Source organism: Sinohyriopsis cumingii, chromosome 12 (genome assembly GCF_028554795.1).
Source record: "Sinohyriopsis cumingii isolate HCF-2022 chromosome 12, ASM2855479v2, whole genome shotgun sequence".
Classification (NCBI taxonomy): Eukaryota; Metazoa; Mollusca; class Bivalvia; order Unionida; family Unionidae; genus Sinohyriopsis; species Sinohyriopsis cumingii.
In genome coordinates this window covers 58,099,129-58,125,023 of record NC_142972.1, presented here as the reverse complement: position 1 = coordinate 58,125,023, position 25,895 = coordinate 58,099,129, and the positions used below count along the sequence as shown (strand labels likewise).

Genomic DNA, 25,895 nt, shown 5'->3' with positions numbered 1-25,895 from the left:
GAAGAGGACAAATCATTAACACTTTACAAATTTTTATAGAGGAATTCTACATTGTTATAATACAGCAGTCAGAATTTATGGACTTGACTTTACCACCTTTGAGCTAAAGTTAAACCTGTGTTGTTGACCGATTAAAGTGAATATTGTTTTATAAATAACTTATCATTTTGTATTGTGTCTGTATTCTCGTACTAATCCACATGGATTTAGCTGATTTGTGACAAGAATTTTAACTAACTGCAGATCCAGGTAAGTAGCAGAAATAAATATACCTTTTTCATAACGGTTTTCTGTAATTATGGCATGTAATATAGAGATTACTCTTTTGTATGCTCAGATTGAACTTTTTTCTTCACATTAATAATAATTATGCTTATATCTCTCAAGGGGTTGGCACGTTTGAACTTAAAACAAAGCAGTTCAGGTTCACATTTAATATAATTTCCCTTTGATCGGGTAACAGATCATTAGGATCGTTGGGCACCCAGTTGACTTCCTGTAAAAATATGACATCTGTACCAGCAAGTCAAGTTTGCTATGAGAATGATTAATTTAAAATTCTGTCATTATTGCAGCTATCCTGTGGTGCAGATGTGGCTTTTTTCCCATACCAACTGGATGCTGAGGGGACTTGTGCAGTGATAGATGCCTCAAGCACGTCAAGAAGAGGTACTGAACTCTGCATCAACCCAGATACTGGGCCCTCCATTTATAACAAGCTGAAAAAGGCTTTTAATGATGTGGCAGAAGAAAATACGTAAGTTGCACCTTTTTTTTATTATACTAATTTCATTTGCAAAAGCTTTCAGCATCAGTTTTACACCAAACAAAATGGTTTTAATTGGGGGTTCCATAAAATCTGCCGTGGAATTGATTTTCAGATTTTTGGGTTCAGTTGAATTACATTCAGAGAAGCTGGGTTTAAAAATAAGCTTGTGACTGTCGTCTATCATCATGTAACAGTTACAGTTTTGTTGTTGTTGCTGTGGGTTTAACACTATTTAGCAGCGAGTATAACTAGTGGTGGAAGAATCCAAGAAGATCTCGGGAAGAACCACCAAACCATGGGAAGGTAGCGGTAAGCTTTTTTTTTCTTCATACCCACATTGGCCGAACCCAAGAATTGAACCCACACTGTCAGAGGTGAGATGGCACTGATCGGTAAAGGCTAGCACTTTAGACCACTCAGCCACCTGGGGCCCCATTTTAATTTTGGAATCATATAGAATCAAACCAGAATTGGATCAGACAAATAAAAAATGGGCATGTCAATTAATTGCATTAAAATTTTCAGTGTATATAGCTATGGTTGGTACTTATGCTTTTTACAAGATGGACTAATATTATTTTCATGCAGTATACTAGCACATATACTAAATTATAAGTTGAATCCAACTGCAAACAACATAGACTCTGATCTGCCATTGCATTATACATCCAGGCAGATTTATGTCTCCATTGTTTGTTCCCCAAATTGCTCTTAACAGACTGCATAGACTCAGATCAGTCAATGCAATTTGTGGTAACAGGGCAGGGTCTGTTCAGTTGGATTCAGCTTAATAAGTAAGTATAGGTCCCCATCTCTCAGGTTCACCTTATATACTTTTTTTCAAAGGTATGTGCTGCTTTTTATGGTATTAAAAGGGAATTTTTTTAATAAAAAATTGATGAATAGCAAATTCATGATTCTAATAATGAAAAGTGCTTTTTGATTGCACAGGTTCAGAGAAAATACCATTCTTGTAAATACAACCCAAAAAGCATAGGTGCAAAGTCCACCTGAATGAGACTTTAGATGAAGTATATTTCAGTACTCTGACAAAACCACAGCTGTGTAATTTGAAGGCAGAGTGGAGCATGTGCAAGTCCTAGAGAGTACAAGGACTGTTACTTTACAGCTGGCCTGCTTGATTCTTTATACAGTGTGGCCCCTCTATAGCGTGCTCTGATATAACACGGTCGTGATGTGGCTTCCAAAGTTTCATATACATGTATTTTTCTTGTACACAAAAAAATTCTTTCTTAAAAGTAAAACAAAACGTAAAAAGTTTATCATTTTGGGGAAGAGATCGCATATGAATAATACAAGACGATCATGGCATGGCTTCTGAAATTTTGCTTGTATTTTTCTCGGACATGAAAAAGTTGTTTTTTCTTCTTAAAGGTACAAAAAAATAACAAAAAGTTTATTCTGTGATCGCATTGGTCTTTGTCAATGTAGTAAACTTGGATTGTTTGTCCTTATTGGTGGCAAAACATACCATGTGGCGATTTATTTTTATTGGCGACGTTTTTGGCTCTTTAAACTTTAATATACAACCATTGGTTCTGAGGGCAGAAATTCAGAGGCCCCATGAAAGGAAGCCACAAACTGGATATAAAATGCACTAAAATTGATCTATTGTTACATAAACAAATTCTTTGTCCATATTGACATACCGTCTTAATAGTGCATTGTTATATTATAATTCGCTTATCATGACATCTAGCATGAGTACTGTATGTTGTGAAATATCCGCTTTTTTGTTGTTGACATGCCTGGTAACGGAGATCAACCGGATGAGGTATTTTCTCGTAATCTATCTTTCATCATATTTTTGCTGCTCACTAGTAATTAATATATTTACAAAGACTGACATTTGTATGTGGATGGTAAGTACAATTCCTCTTCTATTCACTCAGAATTAAATCCTTCAGAACACTCACATTTTCTGTAATAATTCCCTGTCATCAAACCAGAACACCTGTGTCTCTATCGTCTGTTGACCCTTTGTTAATTTTCAGATGCGTGCGTGGAAGGCAGCATCCCACTGCTGATTTTTTTAATTAAAAAATCTTACTTTTTGGTTTATTCAAAAGGCATGGAGGGACAGTAACTAGAATAGTCTAAATGATAGCCAATTCCTTTTAAAAATGTTCCCAGATAAAATAGTTTGCTGAAATTTCAAAGGAAACAGATTACCTTTGAAGCACCGCTTGTTATAAAAATGCACTCAGCAGATGGAGAAAAAAAATCAGTTTCATTCATGCAGTACAATTATTTAATGTTGCCGCTGCAATAAGAAATGTGCATTTGCTTGGTTCTCCAAAGCTGTTCTTTGGCAGTGAGTTCAATAATGCATGCACCCTTCATCAAAGAAAGGTGACTACAGTCTTTCAATAAAAACAAAAACTTTTCATCCAAGGAAGTCAGTACCAAACTTAAATAAAAGTGATGGAATCTGATGGATTTTTGCATTTTCCAATGTGACTGGAACGCATTAACTGTGCCTTGAAAGTTTTCTTTTTGTAGGGAAAAAGCTTATGCTTACAAACACTACCAATGGCGGCTTAAAATGCAAACTAACTTTTACCAACTTGGGACATGCTGAAAAGTAAATGTGCTTTGTCATTCATTACGTGATTGTGCTATATTTTTCCCACTGAATTCAGACCAATATGATCTGTGGCAAAACTATTGAATATTTTAAAGCTGTGTGTGTGTGTGCATATTTTCTATGGAATCACTTGTATTGTGGATTCAGTGTATATGATGAGGTTCGCGGGTGAATACACGATATTGATACTATTCATCCTATACATTTACATGTAAATATAAACAGTATTCACATATATGTACCAATTTGTGGTTCTCTAAATAAGGTAAACTATTATGTCTTCTCTGTTTTCACTACAGGTGTATTTGTCATTTAATATGCATCAGTTTAAGATGCATCAGTTTAAGATGGTAACTGTGCCGATAAGCATGTATTTTACCGCCTGCATTTATTACCTACACCCTTTCCCCGCAATTTTTTTTTTTGGGGGTACATGCATAATTTTCTTCAGCTAACTGACCTGGTTGCTTATAACACGGTTTGGTCTATAAACGCGGTTGGGTTCTATGACTCCCAACTACCGTATTATAGCGGGGTCACACTGTATTTGCAAGTTGATATTCCCTTGATGAGTTGAATTGTGGTACAAGCCTAAAGCACAGTGAAAGAGTTGTATGGTTCAGTACCATTACATATATTTAATTTATAATGTGCTTGACCTTTTTGCCTACCCAACTATTGTCACGTTTTTTTAAGATCTTTACCAAAACTGAGTTTATGAGTATAGAATGTTCTGGAAGCAGACTTTTGACAATCTGGTGCAATTTTTCATCCAAAATTTGGGAATTCCAGATCAGTCTGTTGCACCACTGGTCATGTGAAATTTATGTATACATGGAAGTTTGATAAAAAAAAATGTATTCATCCTGTTTCATATCAGTCTTTGTGCATTTATGATCAGTGTTTTTGCTTGGATATAACTCTTGAGGAATTATTTGTTCAAATTATTCATTGGAATTACAAAATACTCATTGCCCTTTTGGACTTAAAAACTACTTTAGGATTAATGGGAACTTATTCAAAGACATTCTTGATTGAGTCATTGTGGCATATCAGAGATTCTGTTATGCTGGTATATGGTGGTTTTTACAAGCAAAATATGTCTCTGTACTGGGAAAAAAAGGAGATTGTTGGTATTTGTATACCAACAAACTAAAATGTGTTTTAACTGTCTCAACATCAAATTCAGTTAAAAGCTGACCTGTTCATTTCAAACAATCCTCACCAGATTTGATCAGTGATAGCAACAAGACAGCACCAGAAGAGTTCGCTTTTCTCTTTGATGAATTCAGATGGTTTAATGGTATATATAGTACAAGACCACCTTGCTAGCCTATTAAAATAGACAACTTACACATAGAGCTGGAGTTACTATGGTTATCATATTACTGCAACATAGTAATGTATTGCTGCTGCAGCTTAACAAATGAGGTAGCTTAGAGGCCAGTTTTATTCAGTGTGGTTACTATCAATACTATGCTTGAAGCCATCAAACAAGTAAGCTGACATTCCTTCTGGTGCTGGGTGTGTAACTAATTGCTAGTGTGCAAAACAATAAAAACAAGCTTTATAGTTTTTAATCCAAGCTTTTATTTCTTCTTGATCAAAACAAATTATTAACCAGATGTTTGTTTGCTGAGGGACCAGCTTGGTTTGGATTTTGCTGCTCTATAATTGTAGATAACCTTTAGTAGTGTGATCTCGTAAGCCATGTTGAAGTTGAAGGTTTTCACTTGAACCAAGCCACTAAATTTAAACATTTTGACTATTGATTTTGTACGTGAACTTTGAACCAATATTGTTATCTGTTGGTTAAGTTAGTGTCTGACGGTGATGATAGGGGTGGGATTACACTACTGTCCTTGTGTTCATTTATGTTTCTGTTATCAAGTTGTCTCCTGTAAAGGTCTGATTCATTCATTTTCTTTCTGTATAGTATTGTTTACAACATAGTTTCCCCTATATGAGAAACCAAGTATTGTTAAGATTGACTGAGTAGCATTTGAACAAATAAAATTTGGCATTGGAATGACTTTTCTATCCTTGCTGGTACAAAGTACTGGTAGTTGTACAACAGGCAGATCATCTGCATATAAAGGCATTCAGGAAGATTGGAATTCATCTGGAACATTCTATATTTCTGGACTTGTGATAGGACAATTTGGATTACTTGTAGTTGGGATTTAATTCACAATAATGTGTCTTTTATATTTTCACTGGAGAAATAAATTGTTTTTTGAACTTTACTAAGCTTGTTGGTTTTGTTTCTTTCAGTTTAAGACCTAGAGTCATAGCAAATGTAACTTTGATTCAGTTTCTCTTCTTTGCCATTATGTGTTACTGGCTAAGAATCAGCTACCTTTACTGGAAAAAATGTCACTTTGACAGCCATATCTTTTTACCTCTCAAGGATTCCTGTGATATTTTGGTGGCCTTAATTTCCAGGTGGATTGTCCTCATTATCAAAAAGCTCATTAGTCCCTTCTTGAGAAGAACCATTCTTTCATGAGAATTAAAGCCCGTGAGGTTAGGGCTATTGCTGCATCTTGAGCAAATTTGAATCACTCTGAAACATAATTTATGAGAGATGCCTATTGGCAGTTTCTTTCTCTTACCTTCCATCTTTTGCATGCCAGAACAAATGCATATTTTTCATTGTGTCCTACAGGGATGGCACAGCATGTGGTATAACCCTGTAACTGTGTACATGGTGAGCACTTCCGTGGTAAGACTGCTCCGCTGGCCTAAGTGGTTATAATGTCTGCCTAGGATGTGGGAGGTCAAGGGTTCAAACCCCAGCTGAATCATGCCAAAGACATAAAAATGGTATTAGCAGCTGCCTTGATTGGTGCTCAGCATTAAGAGGTTAGTGTTAGGACTGTTCGGCCTGGTGTCAGGATAATGTGATTGGGTGGAATATGATGCTAAATGTCTGCAGCATAATGCACCATATGACTGAAAAGTTGTTAAAGCTACATTAAAAATCTAAATCACACACACACACACACACACACACACACACACACACACACACACACTTCTACTGTAATTATTTTTGGTATTGGTTTTTTTCAGGTCATCAACCTTCCTCCTGACTGGAAAATTCAGCAATACAATATTAACAGGTGTTGCTTTTATTATAATTTAGTTTGGGGGAGTAAAACTAATTTTAATTATGTTATATTTAACATCTAGAATTAAAAAGATTCTGACTTCCCAGCTGGCTGTATGTCCTGTTGCCTTGGTCCAGTTCACAAGAGAATTGGGATCATGTTCTTATCAATTCTGTCCCTTTAATAATAGTTGAAGAAGGAAATATTTAGCTTAGACTGGAGACCTGCAAAAAGTAAACTGATCAATAGTAGCAGGTAAGTATTATAGAATAAAACTTAACACCCAAACAAAATAACATTTTTTTATACTTCTGATCCTGTGAAGGATGATGTAGGGAATATACATTAGTAGTAATTGCATGAAATTTCCCATGCATACTAATGATGTTTAGTTGGGCAGGCTATTTGGGCTAGGGATTTGTGTTCGTCTAAGTGTGGTAAAGAACCTGGAAATGTCTCTTGCCCACAATAATGATTTCAGACTTATTGGGATTGTCATCCCCTGAGCAAGGTATTGAATCCAGGTCTGTACAGGTGGAAAGTATACATGTTACTGCTGTATTGATCAGTTACATTTGTATTCCATATTTCAGAGTCCATATAAAGGAGAGGTTTTTGGCTGATCTGAGAAAAGCTCGTGATCAATACAAAGGGGAAGAGCTAGCACAGGTAAGTTCAAGGACTATATTTCCTTTTCTTATCATATAGGGGCCCCGAGTGACCGAGTGGTCTAAAGCGCTCACTGTTACAGATCACTGCCATCTCACCTCTGTCTGTGTCGGTTCGAGTCTCGGATTCGGCTACTGTGGTTATGTGAGAAAGCTTACCAGTAGATTCTCGTGGGTCGGTGGTTCTTTCTGGGGTTTTTCCGAGTTCTTCCTCCACCATTAATACTGGCCGCCATGTATAGCCTATCTTGTGCTGAAAAATGCCGTTAAACCCTACTACAACAACAACAACAACTTATCATATAAATGCAACTTAATGCTAGTAATGCAACTTAATACTAGTAATAGGGGTCTTGCAAGAGGGGTTGGATTCATGATTAAGTTAACTTTGGCAGTGACATTTTGTTTCATCACCACCAAAAAGTTAACCTGACTTGGCCTTTGCAGTTGATTGCTTTCTACCTCTTTTTCTAGTTGAATCAGTTGATATTTAGTCCAAAACAGTGAATCTTTCATGATTTTTTAAATACAAAACTTGTGTTTATATGCATGAAACAGTAGAAACAATCTTTAATATCATGTTTGATGCTAATTTTATAGCTTGTGTTGCTCTTAAAATATCCATCTTTGTCAGTGTACTGCTATATCCCCTCAGGGGGATTTTTTGCAGTTGTGCATCTCAGTGTTTTTGTAGTTAAAATAATAAGATAATAGTTGAGGGGGGAAAAACATGAAAGATGCATATGTCTGTTTGGTGCATGTAAAAGCACGTTAAAACATGAAGCATTTATGATGTGATTTGTATTCTTGGCTAACTGCCAAGCTAAATTAATCTATATCAGTCAGCAACACAGTAGTGTCTCACAGAGAAACCAAATATACTAAGGTTCTTGGGACAAAAACTACCATACATACTCCCTTATAAGTCATCTCCAACTGCATTGACTGGACATGGGAGTATAAATGGTATGGGTAATATTTAGATATATTGATTTGACCAAAAGTCATAGAATGGCAATAATTTACTTGCCCAAAAATCATAAAATGATTATTAATTTACTTACCATAAAGTCAGGGGCCCCAAGTGATCCAAAGTGCATATATCTACCATCTCACCTCAGTCTGCATGGGTTCAGGTTTTGGGTTTGGCCAATGTGCATATGTGAGAAAGCTTGCCAGTAGCTTCTCATGGGTCTGTGTTTCTTTCCAGGGTTTTCCCGGGTTCTTTCTCCACCATTTGTACTGGCTGCCATGTATAGCCTATCTTGTGCTGCAAAATGGGTTAAACCCTACAACAACAGCATGATAAAATCATAAAATGACATTAATTTACTTGCCCAAAAGTCATAGAATGATAATAATTTACTTACCCAAAAGTCATAGAATGACAATAATTTACTTACCCAAATGTCATATAATGACAGTAATTTAATTACCCAAATGTCATATAATGACAGTAATTTACATACCCAAAAGTCATAGAATTCCAGTAATTTACTTACCCAAAAGTCATAGAATTCCAATAATTTACTTACCCAAAAGTCATAGAATTTCAGTAATGTACTTACCCAAAAGTCATAGAATTCCAGTAATTTACAACCCAAAAGTCACAGAATTCCAGTAATTTACTTACCCAAAAGTCATAGAATTACAGTAATTTGCTCATCCAAAAGTCATAAAATAATAGTAATTTACTTACCCAAAAGTCATAGAATTCCAGTAATTTACTTACTCAAAAGTCATAGAATTCCAGTAATTTGCTCATCCAAAAGTCATAAAATTCCAGTAATTTACTTGCCCAAAAGTCATAGAATGACAATAATTTACTTACTCAAAAGTCATAGAATGACAGTGATTCACTTGCACGAAAAGCCATAGACTGACTCATTGGGAAGTTAGGTTAGATGGAAGGATGTCATGTGGAAGGGATACAACAATTTACTTCTATGCTGTTTTGTAGAAGAGACACAGGTGGGCATCTGGGCTTTGTTCCGCATATCAGAAATGGCTGAGACACTTAAGTTTGAAGAAGAATTGTTGAGGGTACAGTATGCAGCATGATAATGAACCATTTTAATTTTGCTCATAATTTCTTTTGCTTGGTGATTGCAGATCGAGCAGCCATTGTTGAACTGGCGACAAATTAGCTTTATGGGCTTTTTCTCTAATTTTACTTCTTTCTGTCTCTATATTTATTTTAATAAAGCCTTGAGTTCTACTTGCTTTATTTATAATATGGTCTGTCGGTTAGTTTCACAAAAGAGTGCTGGATAAGGTCACATAGATATTTGGCACATGAAACTAACTTGAATAACTGTCCACAGAATGAGTAATATATTAGACCAAATATTTAGAGGGATTGAAGTGCATATCTCGTTATTTTTCCCAGACTTGGAGTCTTTTGAGGCCTGTCTGCATTGTTTTGCCATCTTTCTGAGCTACAGTTTAACTCAAAACCATACAAATGTGCAACTTTGAAAGTGTTTGCAATCTGAGTCATTATCAGACCCCAAACCAAATACTATATCTTTAAGATGTTTTGAGACTAAAAGCTATAAATAGATTAATGAATGTATCCAATAATTCACCTGAAAACTTTGATGAGCTTGCTTCCATGTGATGATTATTAGTCACCAATTATCATTAGCATTATATATTTCTGAGGTAACCATAGAGTGCTATTAATGAAGTTATGCCCAATTTTACTTCGATTCAAGGGAAATAATGCTTTCATAAAGTATGATGAGTATGTTGTTTATTTAATAATATTTAACTTCTCAGAGGCTGAAGACCTTGTTTGCTATATTACAAACTTGGATTGCTGCATTTGCTAACTTCACTGTTTCCCCGTCACTTCACCCTGTTTGAACAGGGAGGGAGAAGTCGCATTATCCTAAATTTTTAGTCCAGCTTGACCCTGACATTAAAGCGGTGGGTTTTTTGGTGAAAAGAAGATGCATTTTATCCTCAGGGAAGTAAAGATCCATTATTTGATACCCAAGAACAAGTTGAAAATGTTTGCCAAGAATTTTCTAAACAGTACAAAGGAAAAATCCAAATTATTCTGTATTTTCATACAAATGTGTCCAGTAAACCATTTTGAAATTTGTCCAGCCCCGACTCCCAACAATTCTTGTACATGTACACATTTTTAGGATCAGTGCTAATGCATTTATGAGGTCCATGAATGAATGATCAAGTTTGCAATGTAATTTAATAAATCAAAATTTAAGTATGGTGTGAACTCTTATCAGTCTATGACTAAGCAACTTTCTTCAGGTGGCAGGAGCAGCAATGATAAAATTGCAGATTGGTAAGCTTTAAGATTTTGTAATACAATCAGTATAAAAGTTATTGACAGTAATACTGCATGCACTTGCTTATAAGTCTGGTCCAGGTACAAACTGCATAGATCCAGACCTGCTGCCACATAATGCACCAGCTGATCTGGGTCTGTGCAGTTTTTTAGGAGTAATCAGTAGAACAAACATCATAAACCCTGATCTACTAGTGTGTTATATAATGGCACATCAGGGTCAGTGTTATTGCAGTTGGACTTTTAAGTGAGTTTTTTAAATGTGTACTGTTGGGTACAGTGGTGCAATTTTCAATGACAAATCAGGGTGTATATTATTTGCATTTGGACTTTTAAGTAAGTATATATGGTGTAAGTTAGGATCAGTGATGCATCTTGTGGTCTATTGGAACTTTGGTTGGATAAATTAAAGATGGATTAACAAAACTGTATGCTTGTGTCATTATTGAAGGTATGGATGTAGTTGTACTGACAAAACTGTATGTTTATGTCATTATTGAAGGTTGAGATAAATTAAAGTTGGATTAACAAGACAGTATTTGTATGGTCTTTATTAAAGATATGGCTAAATTAAAGTTGGATTAACATGACTGTTTGTGTCATTATTAAAGGTATTAGAAGGAATGAAGAGGAGACTGGATGATCCACAATTACTGTCAGTAGATGTTGTGGTCAACCTTCTTATTTCATACAGAGAGATACAGGTAAGGTGAAACAGATGTTATTTAATATTTCCTAAAATACTATGAATTCAGTATTTTATATTGGATATAAATCTTTGTCTGTTTGTGTTGTAGCAGATCATGAATTTTGCCAATAATAAGATTTTAATCTGTGAATTAAAGACCAACAGAAATATAATTAAAAACAAACAAGCAACAAAAATTGGTATCCATGACCACAAATCAGTTTAAAGAAAATGCAGTAAATTGTTGAAACATATTCCCCATTTGTCCATACTTACAGGACCTTCATTAGGACCTACAGTTTGCTTTTTGTTAGTATTTACCTGGATGTTCAATGTTTCAACAAATCTAAGTTTAGGAAGTCCAGCTGATTAACCTCTGTATCTTCTGAACGATTTTGTTGTGTTACGAGTCCATGCTCTTAAAATAAGTAACAGAACAGTGTGAAGACAACAAGCTTTGTAAAATTTAACAAATAATTTATTTCCCTGGAATATAAAGTGAAAAATGAGAAACAAGAACTCATGGTATTGTGAATTAAATCCAAGAATTAAAGACATAAGTCCTTGTAATAAAAAGTCCTGAATAAAGCTCAGTTCAAGTCCCGAAGAAATCCAGAATTGGAGGCGATGATGTGTCTGTTATCAGGGATGGTCCTGGCTTTTAAAAAGCTGTCGCCAAAAAAATCGCCAACCTCAATATTTTGTCACCAATTTTCAAAAAGTGTCGCCAAAAAAAGTAGTGTACAGTTTTCCAAGTGTTAATTTAGTCTATTAATGTAACAGGCAATGAAAATTACAAAAGATGGATTAGTTAATACTTTAATTACAACAAGCATTAACAAAATGTTACAAAGTGTTACATGAAGATCCGTCGCGATTTTAGGGCTGCCCACTTGTTGAATGCAGTTTCAAAGTCTAATTTTTCACATCTGTACATGCTGATTCTCATTAAATTCTTGAGAGATGAGATGCAGGGCTTATTTCTGATGTCAGTTTTTATGAGGTTCATCTTACTGAATCCATGTTCACAGTCCTCAGTGCTGACAGGTGACACCAGTAGTCTCTCAGCAGCCCCCCCCCCCCCTTATGGCTAGCTTCACAAAGCTTGTAGCGAATTGCTTCCTAAATCCCAAGAATGATCACAGAATGCTGTATAAATTTTCTCGACAAGAAAAATAGGATCTCCATTCCCACGAATGAAACTGACACGAGTCAACACCTGGCAATATTGGACCGTATATATAAGCATAAATTCACACCCAATTTAGGGATTCTTTCACTCCTGTATTTTGAGAAATAAATAATTATTAATTATGCAAAACTGTTTTTTTTTTGTGCTATTTCTTGTTGCGGAGTTTAAGTCTCTGCAGCCGTAACACGGGACTGATGGCAAAAGGAAAAGATCAATGAGTAAAATGCTGTACGGGTGACAGATGTAATTGTGATTGAGATTTTTTCCATTTGCTTTGTATTTATACACAGTAGTCGGTACTTCAAAGGTTATCAGTTTTCTATGAAGGTTCAGCAAAACTATTGTATTGGTATATGTATAAAAAAAAAAACAGAAGGATTAACCATACAATTAATTGTATCTGTTCTATTCGCGTCTTCAGAAGTCGGTCAGTTGTAGGTATAGTGCGGTAGCATGATTGACTATATCACAGCATACAGTACTCAGCCCAGATGTCAGCATAAGCAGATTATGATGTAACAGTGCACTGTAAAGATGGGGTTGTCAATAAGAGCAAAGGATCATTTGTGTAACAGATTGATTCCAATGCATTGCTTAGTCAAGTTTGTGGCTTCCTTTCGTTCTGCCTTTTAATTTATCCAGTCCAAATCCATGATTGTATGTACAAATTAAATAACCAAAAAGTATGTCGCCAAAAAAATTGCCAGATGGCATATTTTTGTCGCCAATAAGAAGAAAAAAATCGCAATTTGCGACATTGGCGAAGCCCAGGACGATCCCTGGTTATGGTCTGCAAAGTGCTGATGTGCCAGCAGTCTCTTGTTGAATCGCAGAAATAGTCTAGGTTTGAATTCATTTTAATGCCAATGAATGTCTTTATCCAAGAATTTTGTCAGGGCACTTTTGTATTTCCAGAGAAAATAATCACTTGAATTCAGTAATTTGAAGAAAATAAAATTTAGCCCAAACTGGTCACAACATAATACAACTTAATATGCTAGATGTTAAAGCACAACTGGTAAAATCCTCAGTCATAAAATAATATAGATCTCTGCTTGACCTCAAGGTCACAATTAGCATTTTCTTAAAACAACCATTACCTAATGGAAAATAGCCATCTAGAATGATCTAGTGAGCCTTGTTTATTTACAATACAATAGCCTACACTTGGGAATCTCCAAAACCGTGACACTGATCAGCATATTTACTCCTCCTTTGTTTGCCAGAATAATACTCCTGATAATAAGATCATATACATGGAGAATAATGAAGCTATTATTAGTTGCTTACGTAAATGGGAAAAATTTTTTTAAGACAAATCAATCAGGTCAAGCAGAAATGAACTCAGTTTTGGACAAGGTCAAGTCTAGCAAACCATGTTACATTACAATAACATGTAGTGAAATAAAAAAAAATGAAATTAAATTAAATATACATAACATTTGGAGTGACTATTTGTTAAAGATCTCTCATTTATGCAGACGTTTGAATCCAAGAAAAACATTTTCATTTTGGATTGAGAAAGATCCTGCCTTGTTTCTGTGTGACATCAAACTTTACCTTATTCAGGGTCCTAGCAGTGTTAAAAACTAAAAAAATATTTAAAATTCTGCTGGTTCTATATTGTTGACAATCCTTCCTCCAGTAAGTCTTATAGTTAAGGAAAACTTCAAAAAACAATTTTTCACGTGATTGAATTTTAGTCATTAATATCGTCAGCTTTTATATTTCTATAATAGTGAATTGATTCTAGACATGCACCATTTCTTTATGGCAAGTTGATTCTGATGTTCCTTACACAGAACTTTAGACCCTGTTATGTGCAATTATTAGCTGCTCAGACTGTTTATTGGTATGGGCAAGGATTGGTGTAAGAAGAGAAGGGAAGATTTCCAAGGTTATTTTAGATATCGAATCTTAGTGTTAGTCTTCAGGAAAATGTCAGATATTGCAATATTTGAATGGGAAATGCCATGAGAAGTTTTCAAAACCAGCAACAGATCCAAAAGCAAATGAAATTGCACCTTTAAGTGGCTTTAGTTAACTGTCAATTCAGATGGTATGCAAAAACTGGTCCTTATTGGAAATGTAAAGTGGCATAAAGAAATTACTGCTTCAGATTTTGGTAAGGACTACAAGCACAACATTTCTGATTATGTTACCTGTCTTGGGTATTGAGTGATTTTTTGGGGGTGAAACACGATTTGATTATTTAGAACTGAGGCAGTTGCTGTAAAGTGCCTTGCCCAAAAAAGACATGCTGGTGGCCAACCTCAGCCTATGTTGATCTGAATGTAAGATTCCAAACCACACCATTTTGGTTACTGGCCCATCATATTAATAACAGAACCACACTGCCACCTTCATGCCAAGCAGGACCAAATTGTCTTATAGAATTGGAGATGGTATATAATTTATACCTTGAAACCTGCCTCTGAAGGACATTCAATGGATAATAGAATGTCTATTATTTGCATATGTCCTTTATATATAGGGTAAATATTTAGTAGAAATCAAGAAAGATATCCTGTAAATTTTGTCCTATGTACTGCCCTTGTTGACCCAATAGTGGCTGCTAAAGTTAACTGTATTTACATTATCTACAATTACATGTAAAGCGTTTCTCTGTTGCAGGATTACAACTCCATGGTGCATCTGGTTGAGGATTTGGAGCATATTCCAAATAACAAGATTGCAAACACAATGGCTGTACAGAACCTATATGCATTTGCCCTTAACAGGTACACACACACTGTCTGTATCTCTTTCCACTTATATATATGCATTTGCCCTTAACAGATACACACACTGTCTCTATCTCTATCCATATATATATATATATATATATATATATATATATATATATATATATATATATATATATATATATATATATAACCAATACAAATCATATGGCAAATAAAAAAAATTAAGTGCACTAGAGCCAGCATAGGATTGCATGTCTCAGGAGTTTGATAAATATAAATGCAATAAACTGAACAGTGCACAGTCATTTTTAACTAGCCACACTGCTTGTGACTATGATTGTGTCTTTGTCAAAGCAGAGACTTAAAGTTGATCTTGCAAGGACAAAGGTGAGATGTGAATGATCTATAAAGGCCAGCACTGTACACCACCTGGCTACCAGGGTCCCCAGTTAATTTTTGACATCACTGAAAGCTGACTGCCTTAGTTGCACTCCATTATGGGCCCCTCAGCAATGCAAGTCTTGCAGCCACATGTGAAGCAGTTGTGTCAAAGGGATACAGCTGAAGAGTTTGTCATGTGACAATGACATGCAAGCTAAAGCAGCACAGTGTGTATGGATTATTCATGTAAATGTACACAATAAGAGTTTGTCACATGACAATGATGTGCAAGCTAAAGCAGCACAGTGTGTATGGATTATTCATGTAAATGTACACAATAAGAGTTTGTCACGTGACAGTGATGTGCAAGCTAAAGCAGCACAGTGTGTATGACTTATTCATGTAAATGTACACAATAAGAGTTTGTCACATGACAATGATGTGCAAGCTAAAGCAGCACAGTGTGTGTGACTTATTCTTGTAAATGTACACAATAAGAGTTTGTCACATGACAATGATGTGCAAGCTAAAACAGCACAGTGTGTATGGATTATTCATGTAAATGTACACAATAAGAGTTTGTCACATGACAGTGATGTGCAAGCTAAAACAGGACAGTGTGTATGGATTATTCATGTAAATGTACACAATAAGAGTTTGTCACATGACAATGATGTGCAAGCTAAAACAGCACAGTGTGTATGGATTATTCATGTAAATGTACACAATAAGAGTTTGTCACATGACAATGATGTGCAAGCTAAAGCAGCACAGTGTGTGTGACTTATTCATGTAAATGTACACAATAAGAGTTTGTCACATGACAATGATGTGCAAGCTAAAACAGCACAGTGTGTATGGATTATTCATGTAAATGTACACAATAAGAGTTTGTCACATGACAATGATGTGCAAGCTAAAACAGCACAGTGTGTATGGATTATTCATGTAAATGTACACAATAAGAGTTTGTCACATGACAGTGATGTGCAAGCTAAAACAGCACAGTGTGTGTGACTTATTCATGTAAATGTACACAATAAGAGTTTGTCACATGACAATGATGTGCAAGCTAAAACAGCACAGTGTGTATGGATTATTCATGTAAATGTACACAATAAGAGTTTGTCACATGACAATGATGTGCAAGCTAAAACAGCACAGTGTGTATGGATTATTCATGTAAATGTACACAATAAGAGTTTGTCACATGACAATGATGTGCAAGCTAAAACAGCACAGTGTGTATGGATTATTCATATAAATGTACACAATAAGAGTTTGTCACATGACAATGATGTGCAAGCTAAAACAGCATAGTGTGTATGGATTATTCATGTAAATGTACACAATAAGAGTTTGTCACATGACAATGATGTGCAAGCTAAAACAGCACAGTGTGTATGGATTATTCATGTAAATGTACACAATAAGAGTTTGTCACATGACAGTGATGTGCAAGCTAAAACAGGACAGTGTGTATGGATTATTCATGTAAATGTACACAATAAGAGTTTGTCACATGACAATGATGTGCAAGCTAAAACAGCACAGTGTGTATGGATTATTCATGTAAATGTACACAATAAGAGTTTGTCACATGACAATGATGTGCAAGCTAAAGCAGCACAGTGTGTGTGACTTATTCATGTAAATGTACACAATAAGAGTTTGTCACATGACAATGATGTGCAAGCTAAAACAGCACAGTGTGTATGGATTATTCATGTAAATGTACACAATAAGAGTTTGTCACATGACAATGATGTGCAAGCTAAAACAGCACAGTGTGTATGGATTATTCATGTAAATGTACACAATAAGAGTTTGTCACATGACAGTGATGTGCAAGCTAAAACAGCACAGTGTGTGTGACTTATTCATGTAAATGTACACAATAAGAGTTTGTCACATGACAATGATGTGCAAGCTAAAACAGCACAGTGTGTATGGATTATTCATGTAAATGTACACAATAAGAGTTTGTCACATGACAATGATGTGCAAGCTAAAACAGCACAGTGTGTATGGATTATTCATGTAAATGTACACAATAAGAGTTTGTCACATGACAATGATGTGCAAGCTAAAACAGCACAGTGTGTATGGATTATTCATATAAATGTACACAATAAGAGTTTGTCACATGACAATGATGTGCAAGCTAAAACAGCATAGTGTGTATGGATTATTCATGTAAATGTACACAATAAGAGTTTGTCACATGACAATGATGTGCAAGCTAAAACAGCACAGTGTGTATGGATTATTCATATAAATGTACACAATAAGAGTTTGTCACATGACAATGATGTGCAAGCTAAAGCAGCACAGTGTGTATGGATTATTCATGTAAATGTACACAATAAGAGTTTGTCACATGACAATGATGTGCAAGCTAAAACAGCACAGTGTGTATGGATTATTCATGTAAATGTACACAATAAGAGTTTGTCACATGACAATGATGTGCAAGCTAAAACAGCACAGTGTGTATGGATTATTCATGTAAATGTACACAATAAGAGTTTGTCACATGACAATGATGTGCAAGCTAAAGCAGCACAGTGTGTATGGATTATTCATGCAAATGTACACAATAAGAGTTTTAATGCATTCACAGTGTTTGAGTGTAATATTTATCCTGAAAATGTTAGTGACATGCCAGATTGATAAAGATCACAAAAGCAGTATGATTGCTCATTATGATAAACCAAGAGAGAACAGTTCACAGGATCCAAATGTGATTTGTTTGATGGTAATTTCACAGGTAACCTCAATGCCAGACTTGTAATGCGGGCAACAATTTTCATACCATAATTTAATCAAAATTAAAGCTGCAGTGCAGTAAGTTGTTGACATTAAAGACTTTGATTTCATGCTGGCAGTCAGGAAGTGGAAGCAAACTTGACACATTCATCAACAAAACAACGAGAAGGCATTTGCCAAACTGATGCAATGGAAGTAAATAGATTTACCATAGTACAAATGTGGTATTGTTATGATCAGTGATAGGAGCACAGTAAAAATGTTTTGTTAAAAAAAAGAGCACACTGTGTGGGAAAACTGAAGCAAAATCATAGGGATAAACTTATAGTTTGCTGTTACTTCCTTGTGCACACTTTGGAGGGGTTGAAATATTTTTGTATTCCTAACAGTAGAGAGTCAAGAGTCATGTGTGCCTATAAATTGCATCAAAATATCTGGTTGCACTTGGGGAAAATTTAAGAATCCCTTATATATATATATATATATATATATATATATATATATATATATATATATATATATATATATATATATATATATATATAAAATATACACCATGCAGAGAAGAAATTGCAATCTCTGGATATTTACAGGAGGATGTGTGATAACATAAAGTGAATTTTATAAAGAGTAATGAGAAAGAATATTATCTTACAAGTTAGAGGTTTTATCTCATATTGTACTCAATTTTGTATATATTTGTGTGTGTGCAGGCAAATAGACGTTCAGACTCTGAAAAGATAGAAGGCATCATGACTGGACAGAATCAATACAATCCTTTTTCTTAGAGAAGCATCTTCTGTGCCAAAGATGGATACATATACACAGACACATGAACAGACAAACTCTAACACAAAAAAATAGATTCATATACAAATCTGGCAGACTCTTGGCTCTGTGATAAGTAGCCCTAGAGAATTTGTCAAATTGGCTCAAAACGTTTGTTAACAGCAATTTATGTCACAGAATGATTCAGCACTTGGCAGCTAATAGTTCTGCCAATACCTCCATATCTCTTGATCAGTGACCAGTCGAACACACAACCTCCATATCTCTTGATCATTGACTAGATGTTACTGGCATAAATAATTGTACAGTGTCACCTAAGTCAGCACCTACATATCTCCTGAATAGTGACCAATAGCAGTGCTACCAACTGTTACCAGGATGAGTCATTGCAAAGTCACATAACACAAATATGGAAGCAGAAACTAACAATGTCCACCATGTGGACCAAAGAAAATCTGTAACATTGAATGGTATATCCCATTAATAAGGAGTTTCCTATGTAAGCATTGCTTAAAGAGGAATAGAAGAATTTAAGATAGCAATGCATTGAGTAACATGAAAAGTTGGACATTATGTGACAGCTATACTAAAATCTTAAACTTGTGTTCAAAGGGCATGAAAATAGAAATTTGTTGATTTCAAGAAGCTTTTATATATATATATATATATATATATATATATATATATATATATATATATATATATATATATATATACACACCACTCCCTCGATAACTTGTGCCCTGATAACTCACGAACCCATTTATAAAGCGGGGTCAGGCATGGATACCATTTTTTAACCAGAAAATACACCAAAAATTGATCCATATATGTTGAATTTCAAGAAAATCGTGATCAAAATTGGTAACAGAAACTTTCATGAAACCACTTGTTTTATCGTCAAGCACGGTAGATAGGACCTGCAAATTTTAATCAACACTACGAAATATCATATTTTAAAAAAGGTCATACAATTTTTTATATTTTTTTCCAAATGACATTCCTGGTACACATAATGATATGTAATGAAATTTTGATCAATGAAAATGTCACTTACGCAAAGTGGAGGCAGTACTTTAATGCAAATTAAATTTAAAAAATTATCAATTGAAATTTGTGTCCTAGTTCTATCTTTTAGTTCCTTTCAAGTGTAATCATCATAAATGGAATGGGTCCTCTTGAAATTAAATGTAAAATGCGTCAACTTACCGTAACAGCTATGTCCATGAGCATTTCTCTGAGAAACTAATGTAAGTGTTGAATGTGTTTTGGTAACTGACTTCTGGAAGTATTTGTTGTATTTGCTGCACTGAATTAAAATCTGGCCTCTTTTGTATTATCATGTTAATTATGTCTTTCGAATCAAATAAAGGAGGTCGAATTAAAACAAAAGTTAAATGGGACAAAAATCCAACCAACTTAAAATCTAGTGGCCCCGGTCATATGTCGGGTGAACTCACTTCATTTGATCAATTGAACACTTATAAATGTTATTGTGTGTGTAACAAATACTACCTTAAATTAACCGACTCTTTCATAAATGTGATCAAAGATAACAATGCAGCCAAGCGAAATAAATACTTCGTAAAGTAAAGAGCTTGATTTCACGGATACGGACCATTGTGGGCAAGCGAGTTTCAGAGAATTCTTGAGCTGGCACTTAGAGATATCCTCAAGGATGATAAGAAGTTTCATTATTACTTCCAATGAAATCACGACATCAATATTGTACTAATTGAGCAATACAGAAATTTAGTTTTGACTTAGATTATTGTCTCAAGAAATAAATCTCGCATGTTTTTTAAAAAAAAAGGAACCTTGTTTGGCAGTGTATCAACAGTTAGTCTAGTTCCTTGCTCTGTGTACTCCCGATTTGGCAGGATAATATTAAACACCACTACAGGAACCAATCTCATCAAGAAAACAGAAAGCAGTGTTGTAATACACATATTTTTTTGTGTACACATGATAGTTGTTGAAACCAGTTGGAACGATCTTAAGTTGAAAATTTTGAAGAAAAAAAGTTATTTAAACAGAATAACGAACAACTTCATTAGAAAAGCTCATTATTAAATATTATTGTCAACATGCTTTTAAAATGAGGATTCAGTCACTAAACAACCTGGTTCCCTAACGCTTCTCCCCCCCCCCCCATTTTCCCCCGATTGTTTTAGGTCCCTCTGTAACTTGTACCTTGCTTATGGTGTGGTCTATGTTTGTGGACCCTGTTTTTCACAAGTTATCGAGGGAGAGGTGTATATATGTATATACACACATTGTGACTCTGTATAGCATGCTCTGTTATAAGACAAATTCGGAAATAACACTGTCATGGTGTGATTCATGAAATTTCATGTGCATGTATTGTACACGAAAAGAAAATATTTCTTACAAATATGAAAATAATGTAAAAATGTTATTGTCATTATTAGGAAGAAATCGCATAAGAATAATACAAGACGATCGTTGCATGGCTTCTGAGATTTTATATGTATATGTTAACCATCTATAAAAAGAATATTATGTTTCAGGTCATCTGGAATAAGATGAGGAAATAAGAAAGAAAAATTACAAATAGAAATGTTCTCTTTTCATTTGAATGAATATATGATTTGCATCATATGCATCGTTCAGAGGCTCTTAATTTCAGAAACGGTGAAATCAAATTGTTTCCAATAAGAGGGAGATAATGATTGTAAATGGAAAGAGACATATTTCAGCTGGGAGAGTTGTAATTTGATGAAAAATTACATGAATAAATAAATGAAGCTGAAGTTCATTCAAAATTTCACAAATTTATTTTGCCAAAGGCATTCTTCAGTTCCTCGCTGTGTTGATTTTTTTTGACTGATTGGGCATTGCCAATATATGGATTTTCTGAAGGTATCAGTAAAAATTATGTCTTCCAGTAATTTCATGGATTATTTTGTTTGATTCCAGACGGTTCATTTAGAGATTTCTGCACGCTCTTTGTAGATCACAAGAGATAATTATTTATCTTTGTCTGTTACATATATTGTCTGAAAAGTACTAACATGGGGAAATTTTAAATGAATATATTTCTTTAATTTTTAAAATTACAAAACAAATAACATGTAAAATGTTTAATCAGCGATCGCAAAGGGCTTCTCTAATGTCGCAAATTGTGTTTTATTTTCTTTATTGGCAGCAAAATAAACCATCTAATGATTTTTGTCTTTTATTGGTGACATTGTTGACTGTTTAAACTTGTAATTATTACCATTGGTTTGGAGTGGAGAAATTCAGCGGCTCCATGAAAGAAAGTCGCAAAACTTGATACAAAATGCACTGAAATTTATCATTTGTTACCTAGACAAATTCTTTATCCATGTTGACAAACCATCTTAACAGTGTATTATTATATCATAATCCACTTATGTTGACATCTGCATGAGTACTGTATGTTGTGAGATATCAGCTTTTTTTTACATTTCTGGTAGCAGATGAGGCATTATCTCATAATCTATCTTCCATCGGATTTTCTGCCTCTTGCTAGTTATTAATATATTTACATAGACTGACATTTGTATATGGGTGGTAAGTAAAATTCCTCTTCTTTTCACTCAGAATTAAATCCTTCAGAACACTCACATTTTCTGTAGTAACCCCTGTCATCAGATTGGAACACTCTTCTACCACAAATGTAAAACAAACCACCAAAAAACTAAAATCTTACTTGTTGCACTATTTTATCAGCAAGAAGGTACAGTATCTACAATCGATCCGATGACAGCCAATTCCTTTTTTAAAAATGTACTCAGTTAAAATAGTTTGCTGAAATTTCAAAGAAAACAGATAACCTTTGAAGCACCAATTGTTTTGAAAACATACTAAGCAAAGGGGTGGAAAAAAATCAGTCTCAGTCATGCGATACAATAATTTGTTGCAGCCACAATGAGAAATGGGCATTTGTTTGATTCTCCAAAGCTGTCCTTTAGTGGTTACTTCAAAAACACATGCACCCTTCATCAAAGAAAGCTGACTGCAGTCTTCAATAAAAACAAAGAACCTTTCTTCAAAGGAAGTCAGTACCAAATTTAAATAAAAGCAGTGGAATCTGATGGATTGTTTCATTTTCCAACATGACTGGAACAAGTTAACTGTGCCATGAAAGTTTCCTTTTTGCAGGAAGAAAGTTTATGCTTACGAATGCTACCAACAGCAGCTAAAAGCTAAAACTAACTTTTACCGACTTGGGAAGTACTGAAAAGTAAATGTGCTTCATCATTCATTAGGTGATTGTGCTATTTTTTTTTCCCCACTGAATTCACACCTATGTGACATATGACAAAATTATTGACTATTTTAAATCAGTTTATGTGCATATTTTCAATGGAATTACTTGTAGATTTATTGTATCTGATGAGATTCGCAGTTGAGTATATGGTATTCATACTCTGTTCGTGCTATATATTAGACATGTACATATAATATACTGTACATGTGTGGGTCTCTGAATTAAGTAAAATACTATAAATGCCTTCTCTGTTTTCACCTCAAGTGTATTTCTCATTTAATTTGCATCAATTTAAGATCATAACTGTGCCAATGAAGCACATATTTTTACACCCGGATTTATTACCTATAATTACTCACCCACCCGGCAAATTTTTTGGGGTACAAGCATCATTTTATTCAGCTGACTTGGTTGCTTATAACATGGTTCGGTTTATAACATGGTCAGGTTCTATGGCTCCCAACTACTGTGTATATATGGCCCCCAACTACTCTGTGTGTGTGTATATATATATATATATATATATATATATATATATATATATATATATATAACATGCTTTCAGTATGTATATATTTTTATGAAGTAAGATGCATTTATTTTCTTTCTTTATTATATTAAAATAGTTATTGTCATCTACTTTTATGTAACTAGATTTCTAGCAAAATTAACTACTTTACTGGTTAGTTACTAATGTCTACACATTTCAGTTAATGAATTGATTTTCATTTTTTCCAGGAGAAATAAGGGTGGTGATAGACAGAAGGCATTAGAAGTTATTTCCAAGGTAAATAAAACATTTATTTCTGTATAGATACAGATGTAATTTTAAAGTGACTTTATCACATGTCATCATTAATATGATATTCCCTAAGCCAATGATATTTTTCAGTGTTACTTATGTTAATTATTTTCTTGTGACAATAACAATAATGTTATTATGTCATATAGAACAAAGACATAAGGTCAGAAACTTCCAAATATACTTTAGAGAAATTCGTCTACAATACTTACCCAGTGTGCTCACATAAATTGGACCTGACTGCAAACTCTATAAAGACCCTCATCTGCCATTGCTTAATTCACCAGCAGATCTGAGTCTGTGCAGTTAGGAGTTGTCAGTTGAATAAACAACCTAGATCCTGATCTACTGACATGTGACCGCAGATCAGGTTTAGTTATTTACAGCTGGATACTACTTGTGAGTATATACAGCAGTCATTTATAGCATGTAAAACTTGCCATCTTACATTAGGGCACATTTTAAATGATTTTTTTAAAAAAAAAACTTAAATAATTTCAGTTTTGCTGTTGAAAGCATGTAAAAGCAAACATTTTTCAATCTTTTTTAAATAATTTCCGGCAAGATAAAAGTTAGGGTATTGGTAGGACTGATTGCTTTTGATATTGTATGGTTTATATATTTTGTGTTCAGTTAAGGTGCATTCCTTTTTTCTTTTTTTTTGTGTTAATTACATTGTCATTGGTACATAATTGTTTAACATTTTGTATGTTGTTCTATGAGTCTCACAGAAGGATCATTGTTTGTTGGGTCTTTAAGTTGTTGCTTTGTAGCAATCACAAAATCAACATGAGCCCAGAGTGGCCAAGTGGTTTAAAGCGCTCTCCGTTACGGATCACGGCCATCTCACCTCAGTCTGCATGGGTTCGAGTCTAGGATTTGGCCAATGTGGGTATGTGAGAAAGCTTGCCAGTAGCTTCTAGTGTATAGGTGGTTGTTCCTGGGGTTTTGGGGGTTCTTCCTCCACCATTAATACTGGCCGCCATGGCCATGCATATCCCATCGTTTGCTGAAAATGGCGTTAAACCCCACAACAACAACAACAAAATCAATGAAAATTGATACACCAAGATAAGTAGTGAATTTACAGTTGTACTGTTTTGAATAATTCCTCATTGGTACAGCTACAGTAAACTTTTCCATTCTCCAAATATCTTAATTTTCTATTAGTTAACATGGGCAAGTGTACTTTTGGTTACATTTTGTAGAGGAATGGGTAGTAAATTTGATCCTTTATATGACTGTAAAATTCCAATACTTTGATTTATCATGGTTATTATTGTTACATGTTTCTTTTATGTCCTACACTGGAAGCATGTATGCCGTCATGTTTTAGACATTAACATTCTTTGGAAGCACTGTAATTGATATTTTGTATGAAATTCTTTTCTGGTATAATTAAAACACTTACTTGTCCAGAATGGCTTTTGACTTTTTCCAGGCTGCTAGACAAGGGAATCTTCTGACAGTGTGTACTCAGTCTTATAACATACTTAATTAATCTATGTATTTTTCAGGTGATTGACCAGTCTGATAATCCCATCCCGGATCTGTTGTGCCTTGCTGGCAGGATTTATAAGGATTTCTTCATTGCATCAGAGTATACGGACAAGGCTTCACTGGAAAATGCAATAAAATGGTACGGCTGTCCAGAAAGAAGTCCTGCCTTAAAATTGAGCATTCTAATCCCACAAAACCTGCTTAATTTAAAATCAGCCAGCTTAGTCTTTTGATGCTTTGTTGATGTTTTAAGTTAGAGAAAGAGGGAGAGATGTGGTCATTGGTAAGGAAAGTTGCCTTCAACAGCGTACAAAAAAGTAAAATAATATAATTA

The 25,895-nt window shown here is 34.5% G+C and overlaps 1 protein-coding gene across 3 annotated transcripts in view; it reads left to right on the top strand.

The window, feature by feature from the left end:
• Nucleotides 1-25,895, top strand: part of LOC149786535 (mitogen-activated protein kinase kinase kinase 15-like) — a 192,614-nt gene that overhangs the window by 14,491 nt on the left and 152,228 nt on the right. For 2 of the 3 annotated variants that reach the window (XM_089977041.1, XM_089977040.1), the window contains exons 4-9: nucleotides 576-757; nucleotides 7,084-7,159; nucleotides 11,086-11,178; nucleotides 14,989-15,095; nucleotides 23,998-24,046; nucleotides 25,579-25,700. In XM_089977041.1, coding sequence (XP_089833167.1) covers nucleotides 576-757; nucleotides 7,084-7,159; nucleotides 11,086-11,178; nucleotides 14,989-15,095; nucleotides 23,998-24,046; nucleotides 25,579-25,700 — 629 coding nt within the window. The remainder of the gene's footprint in view (nucleotides 1-575; nucleotides 758-7,083; nucleotides 7,160-11,085; nucleotides 11,179-14,988; nucleotides 15,096-23,997; nucleotides 24,047-25,578; nucleotides 25,701-25,895) is intronic. The other variant, XM_089977042.1, reaches the window with a different exon arrangement.